This window comes from Centruroides sculpturatus, unplaced genomic scaffold (assembly GCF_000671375.1).
Source record: "Centruroides sculpturatus isolate CEXI.00-Female unplaced genomic scaffold, Cexi_2.0 scaffold335, whole genome shotgun sequence".
NCBI lineage: Eukaryota > Metazoa > Arthropoda > Arachnida > Scorpiones > Buthidae > Centruroides > Centruroides sculpturatus.
In genome coordinates, this window is record NW_019384713.1 from 497,903 (window position 1) to 513,993 (window position 16,091).

At 27.5% G+C, this 16,091-nt stretch overlaps 1 protein-coding gene across 1 annotated transcript in view; it reads right to left on the bottom strand.

The window, feature by feature from the left end:
* LOC111627884 (noelin-like) overlaps positions 1–16,091 on the bottom strand; it is an 88,686-nt gene that overhangs the window by 47,752 nt on the left and 24,843 nt on the right. The window contains exon 2 of the mRNA XM_023371566.1: positions 844–913. Within this exon, the coding sequence (XP_023227334.1) occupies positions 844–913 (70 nt within the window). The remainder of the gene's footprint in view (positions 1–843; positions 914–16,091) is intronic.

Genomic DNA, 16,091 nt, shown 5'->3' on the forward strand with positions numbered 1-16,091 from the left:
ATAACGATTTAAATATCATAAAGATATAATAAATGAATAAATTTAAAAATATTTAAGCTCATATTTTAATTATTTATTACACATTTACAAAGGAATTGCTAGTATCTCCAATAATCACTTCTTGCTTCGATGCTTAGAGAATCTCGATAAAAACTCAAATGTAATTAAATTTTAAAACATTTTTAAAAGAAATAATAATCTAAATATGATTAAAATATAATAATTTAATACAGAAAAAATATATTTTTCATTTATTAAAGCACAGAATTTATTTAATTACACGATAATAATCAGTTTTGTACATCCCAAAAACAGTAATAAAGATGAAATTTTTTAAATAAAAAATAAAAAAACTGATAAAATAATTTTAATAAATTAGCCTTTTATCGTTTAATGAGGTAAATTTTATGTTAAATAATTTAATAAATTGCTAGAAAGTGTAACATTCCTGTAGTACAAACTTTAAGGGAGAAGGAGGAGGATGATTATGATGATGTCTGTTGATGTAATTTCTCTTAGTTAAATAAGTATAATTCGAGTTATTATCCACAGAATTTAGAAGATAATCAAGCATATCAAGCTTAAATTACTCGAATTTAAACGTTGAAAATCATCCATTTAAAAGAAATCATGTTGGAAAAATTATTCCTCTACAGTAGCAGCAAGCATTAACTTAATGATAATTGAAACATTATCATTAACGTTAATAGTTGAGTAAATTGTGATAAAATTTTTTTAATAAATATAATTAAATAAAACATAATTAAGTTCAAATACTGTAAAATATATACATAATTGTGGAATATAATCGAAGGAAATTAATTTAATTATGTAGCAACTTACCTGGTGGACCAGGTGAACCCAAAGGGCAACTATTCCTTATTTCCAGACAGAATTCTTTAAAAGCTGTAAACTAAAATAGGAAAAAAAACGAATTTAAATTAAAATATAGACATTTTTCTTATTAAATTAATTAAAATTTTTATACTTTTCTTAATTAATTTATAATAAAATTAAGCTTTAAAATGTAAAGAGACGTATAAGAAGTCACTATGGATAATCCCTGAAGATAATGGTTTTGATGATAATAAATGTCTTTTATGTTAATTGGGAAATTATTTATTTAAAAATGTTAAAAGAAATTGCTGGAATGATGCTCGAATTAATTACTTTTTAATTTATCTTCAGGCAATAAATAAATATATATTTTTTAAACGAGAATTTAATGTGAATTATTGAGTTTTAATATCGAAATTCTTGTTAATTTATTCTTGAAATGATTTTTATTATTTTAATTTTTAATTCTTAGCTTAATTAAAAGTAAATTTGAGATTTTTTTTCACAATTGTTATAATTTAAAATCATTAAAACTTCTTTAAAATAAACCCATAAGCTGTGGCTTATGTATGCTTAAATTTAATCCTTTGTAAAAGAAAAAATTAAAGTTTTTAATTAAATTCTTATAAAATATTTAATTAAATACCTTTAAAATTGAAATAAAATTAAGTTTTTTTTTTTTTAAATAAAATTTGTAATATATTTTTGATATTTTAAACCCAGTTTCTAGCTATAAAATTGCATCTTTACTGCACTTCTATAGAAGTTTATGGATATAAAGAAGCAATTTACATTGAATTTATACACAAATAATAAATTAAAAAAATAAGAAATTTAAGGTTAAGCAATAAAAATTGAAAGATATAAGAATTTTCTTGTTTGTTCTGTGTACTCTGATTAAAATCTCCTTGTTTGTGCGGCATATTTTTACTGAATTATCATATAAAACTTTATAAAAACACACTTTTTATATAAAAAGTATAAATTTTTTTATATAAAAATTTATATAAATTTTAAATTTATAATGTATAAAGTTGGTTACTTCCATCAAAATTCTGTTCTTTATCTTGTTCACATGAGATTAGTATTTGACTCTTAGCTTATTTTCGAAAAATTGTCTTTTTATTTAATAATTTTACAGAAAATGTTTATAAATTTATAAAAAATATTTTCTTCTTATTATTTTTTAAATGTTAAATTACTTATTTCTTTATTTTACTTAAAAATCTCTCTGCATTTTTGATGACTTCTAAGATATCTTATGTAACATTTATAGCAAAATTTCTTGTTTAAAAAAAGTGTTAATGTATTTTGTATAAAATATAAATAATTATGAAAATCTATCTGAAACGTTTCAAGTAAAATTATAAATAAAAAGATCAGTTAATAAGTTGACAATTAACTGCATTTATTATTTATTGATATGATTTCCAAATTGTAGTTCACGAACTACGTAAATTAAATACTAATTTATTAGTCTTCCCTGTTAAGAAAGGACCAAGAAACAATTTAAGATGAAAAAAAACAATAAAATATTTATTCTAAATAACATTTTTTTTCTATAATTTCAACGAATTCTACAGAAAAAAGCGAAGTTTTTAGATAAATAACCGAGAGGAAAATGAAGTAAAAATTAAGAAAATAAAATATTAAAATAGTTCTAAGCAACTTTTACGACATATATATATATATATAATATATTTACTTTATCAGTAAACTTTCTTAAGTAAAGTTAGAAGATAAATTATTAAACCATCAACGATGCCATTAAACTAATTAATAATTGATAATCATCTTTAGTAAAATCATCATCATCACGAGAAAATTGTTCTTAAGACAATTTAAACATTGGAAGAGTGATGTGGAGAATGTGTCAATTCTTAAAATATCTATAAATAATCATCAAGAATACAAGAAATTTAATTAATTTAAAAGCATAGGAGAGTTTGTTCAATCCCAAATGCGCATAATCTATAAAAGGATAACTATCTCAAGGCAATGAACAATGTAATTATTTAAACTAATTGACAGGATATTCATTATTCAGAGACTACCTTGTAAACATATAATGCATGTAAATCTATAGAATCACCAGGCAAATCTCTAGCATCCCTCTTCTCTCTTCTATGGATAAATGAGTGATGGATAATTGGAAGCTGGAAGATAGCGAAATTTTCAGCTGTTAAAGTAATTATATGGTGTTTATAGTATTCAGATTTGGCGATAATTTATAAAATTAAATATCGTCGCATGCCCCTACACGAGCGGGCAAAACTGATTATCTTTCAGCTTAATGTTCTATTGGAATTTTAAAATGGCGCCTTCGACGATGTGTTTAAGGGTAAACCGCAAATTTTATATCATTATCAACAACACTACAACGATTTATAGTTGTTTACACGGCTCAAGTACAGCTAATGAAGATGTATTTGTAATTAAAGGTTACGTTAAATGGTTGAGTAAACTGTAAGCAGGATGATGCTAGATGTGTTTTGTTACGAAAGTGTCGTTAAAATGCTCCTTAATACGTAGAAGAAGTTACATAATTATTGATTGGTTAAAAGTTTTTGAAATTTGTATTGTTCTTCCAGCCGTGACCACGTGTTTGTTAGCGAATGAAATGTATTGTTACGTCAGTTATCGGGAATTAAAACTCCCGATAATTGACGTAACAATGCACTCATTTATACATTAACGATTCGATGAATTTAAACTCGTTTTTAACGGTTTTTATTCAAAACAATCTGAAACGTTCTTATATTTTCATTATTAAGTGATTATTTTCTTGTATTTTCTGTTTATATATATTTTGTTTATAAAACAAAATTCTCCATTTTTAAATGTATAAAGCTGTTAAGGTACTGAAATAAACTGACACGTAAACAACGAGCAGAAATTATTGTGACATCATCACAATGCCGGGCTTCATTTTTAATCATATTTTTAATTTGTTTAATTTAAAATATATGCTTTCGATTTCAAATTAGTGTTTTCCCCTGTAAATCATACTTTCCCCGAAAACAGTAGAGTCGTGCCGGTCATCTGTGTAACTCCTTCCTGGGAAAAGTTTTGAATTGAAATCACGCGACTTCCGATCTATACCAGAAGTTAGGGGCGGGAGACTCCGACTAACAGTATACTAAGCTAGTGAAGCCCAATAATTTATCACTCTATACATAAGACATGTGATCAGGGCTGGAGCTTAGGGCCTCACATAAATATGCATATTTATGTGAGTCCTTATTTATGCGAGTCCTTAAACTATCAACTCGTAACTCGAGGCCCTAAGCTACAGTTTGTGTAGTTTACGTGCAAATCCGGCCCTGCATGCTGCTGTATTAATTTATACATCTTTATATTTACATTTTAAAGTTACATAAGATATTAAAATACATTTATTTATACATTAAACTTCTCTACTATAATATTTTTATAGTTTAACTTAGACTTTACGTAAACTGACACCCACGAAAGCTGTTACATTCTATAGAAGAAACCAATGAAGTTTAGTGCATAAAATAATTTTATACACAAAAACCAATTATAATTTTATGTGAAAATAGAAAAAAAATTAAGAAATATCAATATAAAATAGAAGAAAGTTTTCTGGAGCAGAAATATTATAATAATACCTGAACATTAAAATTGTTGACGTAACACATCACTTAAAGGAGGAAATGGTAACTTACCGGTCGATAAATGTTTCGTGTACCTTGTAACTTAACTATATTTCAATTTGAAAAAAATGCTTTTTATAGCAGAAAATTTATATATTTTGTGAATAAAACATAAAAAATATATCAATTTTTTATGTATGTAACATCCCCTTTTCAATGCATAAGCAGTAATGCTGCATCCTATCTCCTGACTTGTCTCATGTGAACAAGTCAAATATGTGATATAGATCAAATTTTCAAGGAAATTTTCGATATAAGAAGGTGTATAACAGCAATAAAATCAGTTTTATGTATCAGAAATGCTGGTATATTACGTCACTAATCTGAAATGTTAAGCTACTACGATAAGGGGATTTACTTTAGCTTTAAACTTATTTTATAACAGTAATGCCATAAAAAAATAGAAATATTGTTTATTTTATTATATTAAATATAATAAGATTAAATTATTTCTCATTAAAACTAATTTATTTTTCATAAAAAGTGATGTTTCTCCTCATTCTGTGCTTCTTTAACGGTTGTTTTACCATAAAATAATTATCGTTTAAGGTTAAAGACGATTAAAATATATAAAAATACAATTATCTACTTTTATTTTATCAATAAATTAATTAACTTTATTTGCTAAAAAGCATTTCATTTTTCAAAAAAATTAATTCAAGGAAATTCTCTCAGGCAAACACTTTACATTAAAAAAAACACGCGAAATGTTAAATAAATACAGTTACAAGCTGCGTTAACGATGAAAAAATCTAAAATATATAAATAATATGATGAAAAGAAGCTGTTTTATAGAAGAATATTTATTTAAAATTGGATTTTTTTGGTTTGTTAAGCGCGCTTCGAAGTTTAACAAAAACTTAAAGCAACTGCATTGTGAATAAAAAACACTTGAAGATCTGGTTGATAGTGAAATGTAAACAGTAGCTGATGTGCAAGAAATTTTCTTAGAACGGTAAACACAACGCGAAAAATTAACTTGTTAAATATCATTTTATTCGCTAATGCTTCACCGATCTATTACGGCTCTGTACGACATCAGAATGCATTTGTAAACGAAGTAAAACGTCGCAGAAACTTATTTAGAAATAAAATAACAGCGTAAACGTCATAAGAATGAGATAATTATTGTTAAAAAGGAAGAAAATAGTCATCATCCACCCGACTCGAACAATGATAAAGATGCAGAGTTTCCAATTAACAATTAAGTCTTTCTGGTGCCAGGTTCTTATCGATTTAGTTTCTTAGTGGAAAAATTTATGACCACTACAAATAAAGCGAGAAAGATATCTTTATTACCTGCAAAACAATCTTTATTATCTAACTTAACAATATCTCCATTGTGGAGAAGAGGAAAGGATACCATCCCCTTTATGATCCTTGCTAAGAGAATTGTTAAAATGCAAATCTAGAAATAATTTCAATCGCCAATTAAACGAAAGGGAAAAGTGTTTTGTATGGAAATATTCACTATTATCGTTATTAGCTTATCTTCCTCCAGTTGTTTACACAGAGCATCCCTTTTAATGAAGGAGTTGAGATGGATACAAAATGGAAGTTTCTAAGTTTCAAAGTTGAAAGATGCTTTAATTAAAGTTAACATTGGAAATTTTCGCTCAACTTAGCTCGATTATACAGGAAAGTTCACTAATATACAAAAGTTTTATTGTTAAAGTTGCTGAGGAAATGGTCTATTGGGATTGGAGTTTCTTACTTACAACCATGATTGATGGAGTACTGTTTAATTCCTCGGATGATACCCTATTATTGAGAGGGAGCTTCGTTATACGGCTTCTAATACATTGATTTTGGTGTATCTGGGAGATTTTGAAGCGTTTTTTTCTGGATAAAATAGAGGATATGGCTTCTGAGAATCCGTAACAAAAGACTGTTCGTGGAATTTTAAAGCATTCGTTCTAGTGAGAAGTAAGTCATTGTGAATTACTACAAGGGCGAACATTGTAGAAAACTTCGTTATGCAGTTTCTAATGAGCGTATGCACACAATTTTGAGCATACAAGTGAGAGCATGACTTACTTAATAGGTATTACTGATAGAAAACCTCATTGTCCAGCTTCTGATAGAGTGATTATGAGGGTTATCTATACACTTTAGAAGCATTTTACGTAGCTGAAACAGTGTAGAAACTAAGAATATACATGTAAAGCTTTATTTACTCGTATATTTTAAGAATCATTCATTCTAATAAGCAGAAATCAGAAGAAACAACCATACATCTGAAATCATTTTGGTGTGTTTTATAATGGAACGAGCTAAAATTATTGTGACATCCTTACAAAGCCGGCCTTCAATTTTTAATCATATTTTAAAATATATGCTCTTCATCTCAAATTAGTAGTGTCTTGCCCCTGTAAATCATACTTTCCCCGTTAACAGCAGAATCCTGCCGGTCATCTATGTAACTCCGTTCTGATAGAAAAAGTTTTGAAATGAAATCGCGTGAATTCCGGTCTAAAGCGGAAGTTCATATATAGTATATAGAAGTTTTCCATATCTGGTCTCGACTTTCATCTGTCACATTAAGGAAGGACAGAAATCCGAGAATAATTTTAGAAATTTTCATTGTAGCATCACGAAACTGCACCCAGTAAATTATCATAAATTACTACACGAGTTAAGAGTTAAAACAATTCATCTTAAGCGCTAAAAATTATGTAATGAGACTTCAAATGAGGAGATTGATGTTGGGTACAATTTATGCTCCTCTACATCTCTCCCACTGAATTATATTCGAAATAGTTTCATTACAGAAAGATTGATCGAGTGAGGAAGTCACTCTGCACAGGAAAGACCTGCATAGAATATATTCCGGATAGATACGTTCTAAACTAGAATTTTCGAGGATGGAGGTCAACTCCGGATTCTGATTTATCATCTTTATAGCCTCTATAAATAGTCGTTGCAAGTTGCAGCCACTTTCTAGCAACACACACAATGTTTCTTATTATATATTATTGAAGATTCTTGCAGTTTCGATTGGCTGCAAATCACACGGTGAAGTGCTTAAGTGACAGGAAGCTGATGTAAATATATTGTATTCTCCTTCATAAAAATGGCGGATGGTGTTGAGATTCCTAATTTATATACGTTCAGCTTCCCTTATCTAGAAGAGTTCTTGGAAAACACATATTGAGATACATCTTACTGAAGAATCTTGCAGTTTCAATCGTCTACAAATCATACTTTAAAGCGTCATTTATAACAATGGAGGACAATGTTGTATGGGCTTAATTTTAACAGGTATAGATTTTCTTTAAGTACTTCAACACCCCTATTCATTCTAGAAGGCTTCCATTTCTAAATATAGTTAAACTCTATAATTGAAGATTCGAATTTCCTTCACGCTGTTGTGGATAACACTATCGAAGTTGACGTAACAGATAGGAAATATGAGTGCTTTTCCTTGTCGGAAGGATAATCAGTTAGAAGAAAGTCGAGAGAATGTATCACACACAAGGATTACACTCTTAAACTGTTGTGTATTTCTATAAATTTCACCAAAAATTCCGCAGTAAATGAGCGAATTAACAAATGTACCCCCCTTAATTTAGTGATGGAAGGTCTTCTTTCTAGCTTAGTTATTAACTTATGAACTTACTTGACTCATAAATATTTTTATTACTTTCTCGACTAGGCTAACTTGCTGTGTTCTTTTTTTAATTGTCGTGGTAGAGTCATAATCTGTTTTTTTTCCCTCTTCCCTTCTCTACCATTTTCTTTAGCTATCAGGATTATGAACGAGCCTGGAGATTACAACCTTGCATCATAACATAAAATTTTACAATGTATTCTTGTCAACGAATAAAAGCCTTATGAGTCTTTTTAGTAACTTTTACATAATGTGCTTTCAATTTTGCTAATTCCCTTCCGAGTAAGATGATGAGAAAATTATAATATTCGGTTAAAAATACCCCAGTTTATTAATATATATATTATAAAGTTACTCAAGTGTCTTTGGTGTTAGAGTTCTGTGTTAATTTTCGGTAAGAATCATGGAATTTTCGCTTATAGATCGATTAATTTTTAATTTATTTGGGAAATTGATGATTTATTTTAAAATATATCACTTTAATTATTGGGTTAACGGCCTTAAAAATGAGGACAGACAACCCGTCTGTGTATAAATATCGATAAAATGTTCAATACTCTTAATTTTTAAGTGGGTAATTTAATATTATCGTTTGACGTGGATGAAGACTCAATTTGTCTCTTTAAATCTGTTAAATAATCAAAAATTTAGTGAAATTTACTTAAATAATCAATTATTATTTATAATATAATTTAAAAAATCGATTACTTAACAAGAGTGACGCAATAATAAATAAATATACAAGATTTACTGACGTAATAATAATACAGGGATAGAGAAATGACGTAACATTTATAAAAATTTAAAACTACATAGTGACTACTTAATAAAAAGAAAATAAAATTTGGTGATTGGTTAATGAAGTAATAATAAGTTAAAATTTGAAATGTTAGTTAATGACGCAATGATATCTAATGACGTAACAATAAAGACACGTTCGAGTTATTTAATGACATAACAATGGTTAAAAATGTGAAAATTAATGACGTGACACCGATTTAATTTTTAATCAACTAATGACGCAATATTCAGAAAAATGTCAGTTAGTGATTTAATGATATGAAATATCTAATTACGTAATAATAAATAAACATTCAGCAGTTAATCGACGACGTAACAATGAGAAAAATACCAGAATGAAATAAATGACGTAATAACAATTAGAAATTAAAGTGCCATTAAGGACGTAACAATAAAATTAATAATAATTGATACAAACAAAATTTATTGTTACGTATTTTCGTGGAAGAACATTTTAAGAAGCAATAACAATAAATTTTTCTATTGTTTAACTAAATCACTATCGAATGAGCGTTTATATAAATTATATAAATTAATTAAAATCATAATAATTGTAATTAAAAGTATATATAATTGAATTATTTGTAGTTAACTGTACAGTAATTAAAATAATCGATTGTTACGTAAATATCATTAAAGAATCGATTAATGACGTAAATACTTATATTTCCATTAACGACAGCATAGAGTACAGGAAAGAATCATTAATGATATGGTTGATAGATAGGCAGAGAAGATGGAGTGATAAAATTTCAACATATTTAAAATTGAGATTCTTAAATACTAAAATCGATTTTTTTATATCTAAATTCAACTTATTAAAAATTAAATAAGAGATTGTTCGTCGAGAATCGATCGATTAGAGAAATATTTATTGCTAAAAATATTCGATTAGTTAGCAAGACTCTTTCCAATAACTTAATAATTGTAAGAATATAAAAAAACGAAATGTCTAATGACGTAAGAATACGTATATTTCAAAAACTAGTTAATGACGTAACAATAAACAAGCTTCAAGGAATATCTAATTAAGTAATAATAGGAAAAAATCAACAATTATTTACTGACGTAATAATAGGAAAAATTCAAGAATTATTTACTGACGTAATAATAGGAAAAATTCAAGAATTATTTACTGACGTAATAATAAGAAGAATTTAAGAATTGAGTAAATGACGTAATAATATAACAATTAAAAATGTAAAATTGATGACGTAACAATAAATAAAATGTAAGGTTTAACTATGAATAATAAATATAAAATATTCAATTAGAAAACTATGTAACAAGTAAAAGATTATTCGGTGTCATAATAAATAACAGAAATTCTATTTCGAGCTGATGTGATTATAAATGAAAACAGAAGATTCGACTAAGGAGCGTAATAGAATTTTAAAAAAAGTCATGACGTACTGTTAAAAATTTCTAACGTAACATTAAACGGAAATTCAATTACGAGCCGATGACGTCACAATTGAAAAGTTTAAAAAAAAAAACAAACAGGCAGACGTAACAATGAAAATAAATAAAAACTCGATTCTGGCGTGACGTAATAATCGATGCGTTTAAAAATACATCTGATGACGTAACAATAAAAATACTACTCTAAAGTGACGTAATAATCGATGCATTGAAAAAAGACATCCGACGACGTAACAATTAAAAAATTATCGAGTGATTTAACAATTTCTGTTTACTGTTAGGTCTTCTAACAGTATTTTTTCCCCGTTGGCCATTAATTTCGATTAGTTTGTCAAGTATTTTTTTCCCCCGATAAGTTGATTTACTTATCAATCTTTAGTTAATCTATTATCCAAAGAAAGTTTGTACTTGTCAATATAAACCGTCTTATTCAATAATAAATTATAATGTGTCGTTAGACACTGCCCCGAATCGTGTTTCTTACACATGTGCAGGACAGTGATGACTGCTCCTATTGACTTATTTGACAAGGGATTAATTGGAATCTATAAAAATTCCTCCCAAAATATCATCAGATGAAAGTAAAGGCACGAGCGGATCCGCCCAAAAATGAGTTAACTTTAATGTTTTTTCAATGAAAATCGATTTAGTTTACAAAATATTTGCATAGGCAAACACTTTAAAGGAACGTTTTTTTTTTATTTTTTGAAATTCAATTAAGCTTTAATTTAATGAATTAAAGCACGATAAATAACGGTGTAGGCANAAGTATTAAAAAATAATAATATAAATTACAAAAGCTCGACGTGATACGAAGGACTTTAAAAAGCTTAATGGCATTTGGGTATTGTTTTCAATTGATTTTACCTGTAACATCTGTAGTCGGAATATTTTATACCCGAAGAAGAAGAAGAAGAAGAAGAAAATAAAGTTTTTGATACATTTTTTGGAAACTTTAAAGTTAAAATTTTTCTTAAAAGATTTATCCAAAAAAAGAGAGAGAGAGATTTTATCAGAAAACAGCAACAGAAGAAAGAAGTACAGTTTATGAAGAAAAAAAAAGAAGTACAGCTTAGAAATGTTACTTTATCTACAAAATGTTTATTGTGTCCAAGAAGTAGTGGTTGAGAATGAGTACAGTACGGTCGCTCTAATCCGAACAGTTTTTACCATTAATTGTAAAAGCCTTACTGTCCTTAAATTCTAATGTTATTGTTAATTGTCTACTTGGACTTTACTTATTAATAAGACTTAATACTGGTGTTTAAAGATTGGCACAGCAATGAGAGTTAGTTCAGGAAAGAACAAAATTTCTTTATTATATCACCTGTAGTAATAGTTTCTGTACACATATTATATGTGTTTCGGGCTATCATGCCCCTCATCAGCAGTGCTACTACCATACACTAAAAAGTAACAACAATAAAACAGATAAGTTATTGTTTAAGTTAAAAAATTTTTTACATAGCCATAAAAAACAATTTTAAAACTCACTGTAAATACATATGTGCCAATCTTTAAACACCAGTATTAAGTCCTATTAATAAGTAAAGTCCAATTAGACAATTAACAATAACATTAGTTTTTACCATTCCCCAACTAAAACACCTGCAGCTCACGTGCAAACACAAGTCACATGTTGCGGGCATTACTACTCATTCTTTCTGTGGCCCTGTTTGACTTAACAACAATTCTGACCTCTATTACCTGCTGTTGCGTTTAAAACATTAAGTATCGTATCCTTACTATTACACCTCCATTAATACGAACTCTTCATTAATACGTACTGTTACTGTATTATCTACAAGAAGCAGTGACTAAAAATATGTAAAAATAAATCTCTAACCGAAAAAGAATGTAGAAAGTAGAAGAAAACAGCAACATTTCACTTTCTTTTTCTTTTATAAAAAGTGAATGAATTTTTCCTAAAACAAAGAAAGAAAAACAACAGACTCAGCTGTCTTGTCATGAAATCCACTGTAACATTGAAGAACTGTCAAAATGATTATTCTTGTTTCCAAAAACTCTAGAAATGTAAAATATAGAAAATGAAGAAAATATTTTTCTATACTTTTTAGGCAGAAAATAAATAAATAAATACATATACAGGAAGCTAGAAAATTTTATATTATAAAACATATGTCATGGGATAAAGGAAGGAAGTGAGGATAGCTTTAAATTCTTCTTCTCTCCAGGTATTTGCTAAGGTATAAATATATTAAAGACGTGAAAGATTTTCGCTTCAATGGGAATTTCATTCTTTTATTCGTGAAAAAAAGAACACACGTTTGAGACGTTTCCAGACATTTTCAATTCCACTTCAATCCAGAAACAATAATAAACAAAGTCAAGAATTGTCACCCCCCCTCTCTTTTTTTTCCTGGATTTTTAATCTTTGTTATAAATTTCTCTTTGTGATTCGCTTGTAAAAGGCCGCCATTTTGTTTAATTATGATGAGGAATAGTTGTGTTTTTTATGTATTTAAAATCCTTAGATTTATGTGGAAGACAGTTTTGTTTTATTCAAACGAATGAATTTCTTCAGGTATGTTTCTACGGGTTGAATCTAGAGAAATTTTTAAAAAAATGCCATTATTTTAAGTTAATTTTATAATAAAAAATCTAGGATTTATTGGGATATTTAAAGTTAAGGTTGCCATATTTTATCACAAAAGCAAAACTTTTCGTATAATTTTACAGTTAAAATACTAAAAGTTTTGTGATCATAATTGAGTCTTTACATTAATAAAAATTAAAATTAATGTCATATTACCTCACTCATTGATATGTTGCATTCCCTATAGTGGAAAATTAAGGGTTACAGCCTAATTCAATAGGGTGTTATCTCAATGTAAGGAAAAATTAAGGGTTACTGCCTCACTAAACAGCCTTAGCCTTACTTTTCTTACAAATGAAAGCTTAATTTCTTAATATGCAAGAAAAAATTAAGATTCTTTTAATATAAAAAGAACGGAATTACTAATTCAATAATTCATAATTCACAGAGAAAAGTTCACTAGAAAACTGTGCAAGAAACTAATTAAATAAATGAAAGATCGAGTGAAACTATTAATAAGCAATAAAAGTGAATTCACTTATTTTTTCTAATGTTATTAAAAGTCAATTAATTACCGTTGAATAATTTCCAAAAGATAATTTTTTGACAGTTTGGAAAAAAGCCAAGGAAATTTTTAGAATTAATATATATATATATATGAGAATTTTAAATATCTTATAGGCTAATTATATATAATGTAATGTAGAGGATGGCCAAAAAGTCAGTTAACCCAGTCCGTTTTCGTGTATTCCCGTTACACTTAGGGACATCAATTGCCAACTGAATTTATGAATTTTTGAACAATTTTTATGAGGTTTGTAAGCAATAAAGTATTTGAATGAAACAATAATTTAGTCTTTACGATGGTTAATCTAATTGTGGGCCATTATAGTTATATATTAGTTGACTAGGAAGCAAAGAAGGTGAATTAAAGCTAGATGATGAGGGATTAGAACTGAGATAAATTAAGATTGAGTAGAGAGTGGAAACTTTGTAGGTAAGATTAGGAAATGAGAACTAAGAAGAGTCAAGGTAGATTAAGGATAGACAGCTTGGAGGAATTTAAATTAGCTAGATAACTACAGCTTAGGATCTGTGGTAGGATAATAATAGGAAGGTAAATAATAAGAAGAGTAATGAAGATTAGATAAAAGTAAGGTTAATTATATGAGCAAGGAATAAGAATTGGGGTAGGATGAGGTTAGATAAATTGGGATGAGAATTAAATACAACATGTACTGTACAGTACTTTAAAATTAAGTGAGTAAGTTTAAGTGTAAAGAGGGGGGTAGATAAAGTAAATTTCGATCAAACCTATACTAGATTCTTATAAATTAAACACGTTTTAATTTAAGTAGAAGCAGAATAAGCCAATTTAAATAACATTCAGCTAAATAAGGAACGGGATAAGAATTATAAGTTAAGGTTATAGATGAGATTAGAGACTTAAATAAATATACACTGTGTAGAATGAGGTTAGAGTTGGAAGGGGTTATGCAAGGTGAAGCTGAGTTACTCGTAGATTAGATTATCTTAATTAAGACAGATTAGGCAAGATGTGTTAAATTGCGTAAGATTAAGCATATTTAAGTACGATTAAATGAAAATAAATTATATGAGATTAATTAAAATTACATTAAGGAATCGTTGATTAGGTTAGATGAGGTCGAGGATGAATTTAAGTTGGGTTATATGCAATTGTTTTCTCGTTTGTGAAATCGTTGAATGCTTCAAAAAATTAATTTATTCTTTAAATCGAAAAATGTTTCATTATTTATCCTTGAAATTTAAAGTAGAATTTATATGAAAATTATTTAAATTAGAAAATTTGCACACACCTTAAGGAATCGCGATCTACGGGTTGAGAAGGTAAATATTAAGGAGTAAATTTCGAATGATTACAGTAATGGAAAACTTAAAGAAATTTCCAAGTTTTCCAACTCATTTCAATGAATGTTATCAAATATTTTGAAAAATTTTTGAAAATCTCGATAAAAACTCCGTAAAAAAAGTGTAATAGAGAGTTGTATTTCGTCGTCACGTACCAAAACTGAAATTTCTTCTCAACCTTCAAACAAGTGGAAAGATAACATTGTACGACACATATACCACTTTTTCTAACAAAATAAATGTATCCTGTTTAGAGATTTTTACAATTCTAAAGAAAATTTATGTATAGAAAGTAAGATATTCCAAAAATTTTAAAAATATTCTAGTATACTTTGCCATTTTAGGAAATCAGTTTAGGAAACGTATGTACAGAATTGGGGACGAGAAGTATAACCTAAATTGTGGAAAATATTAAAATTTAAAGAAATTTTCTCTTAAATCTTGAAATATTTTAGCCTGTGAGATAATTTTTGGTTAACGCTTGGTTAGACGGGAAGAATTAATTTAATTATATATACTTTAACCACTTCAATCTTCGAAGCATATTTGATTCGCAATTATGGTCCTTAATTACATTTAGATTATTCACTCATATTTTAATTTTAGTAGGAAATAGAAGGATTTATAGATTAAGAAAAATATGATTAGCATCATTTAATATTATTATTACTAAATTGTTAGAGAAGTTTAAGTTTGTCCTCTATGGTAATGAGCTTTGTTCATAAATTTCGAGTTATAGACGTTTGATAACTCGAATTTTATGCAGAGAAATGAATAAAACCTCGATTTAACGTTAATTTATTCGAAATTTTGTGAATTTCTAAGGTCGTTGTATCGCTAATCATTCATTTATCACGCTTATTAGATAACACACTCCATCATCTATCATATATGTATAGCAATAGCATGAAACCTCGATTTAGCATTAAAAAAAAATACATACATGTGTTTTAAGTTATCAGTTTATAGATGAAAATTTGGAAGTATATTTAATTATTTTTCGGAATTTTAAGAGCTAAATTCCTATTTAAATGTTAAATTAAACTAGAAATAACTAATTAAAATTCTGTGAGAGTGATCTATAGATGTAATAAGTATCATTTATACGGTAATTTATACAGTAATTTGTAGATAATTCATGATATTTCGTCATCGAAAAGGCAAATTTCTTCATAAATATAAGCTTAGAAACATTTACGTTAATACAAGGGCGTATCAACATTTCGTGTACATTAATGCATACTAAAACTTATAAATTACATAAAATATATTGAAATTACTCATTATTTATGTAATT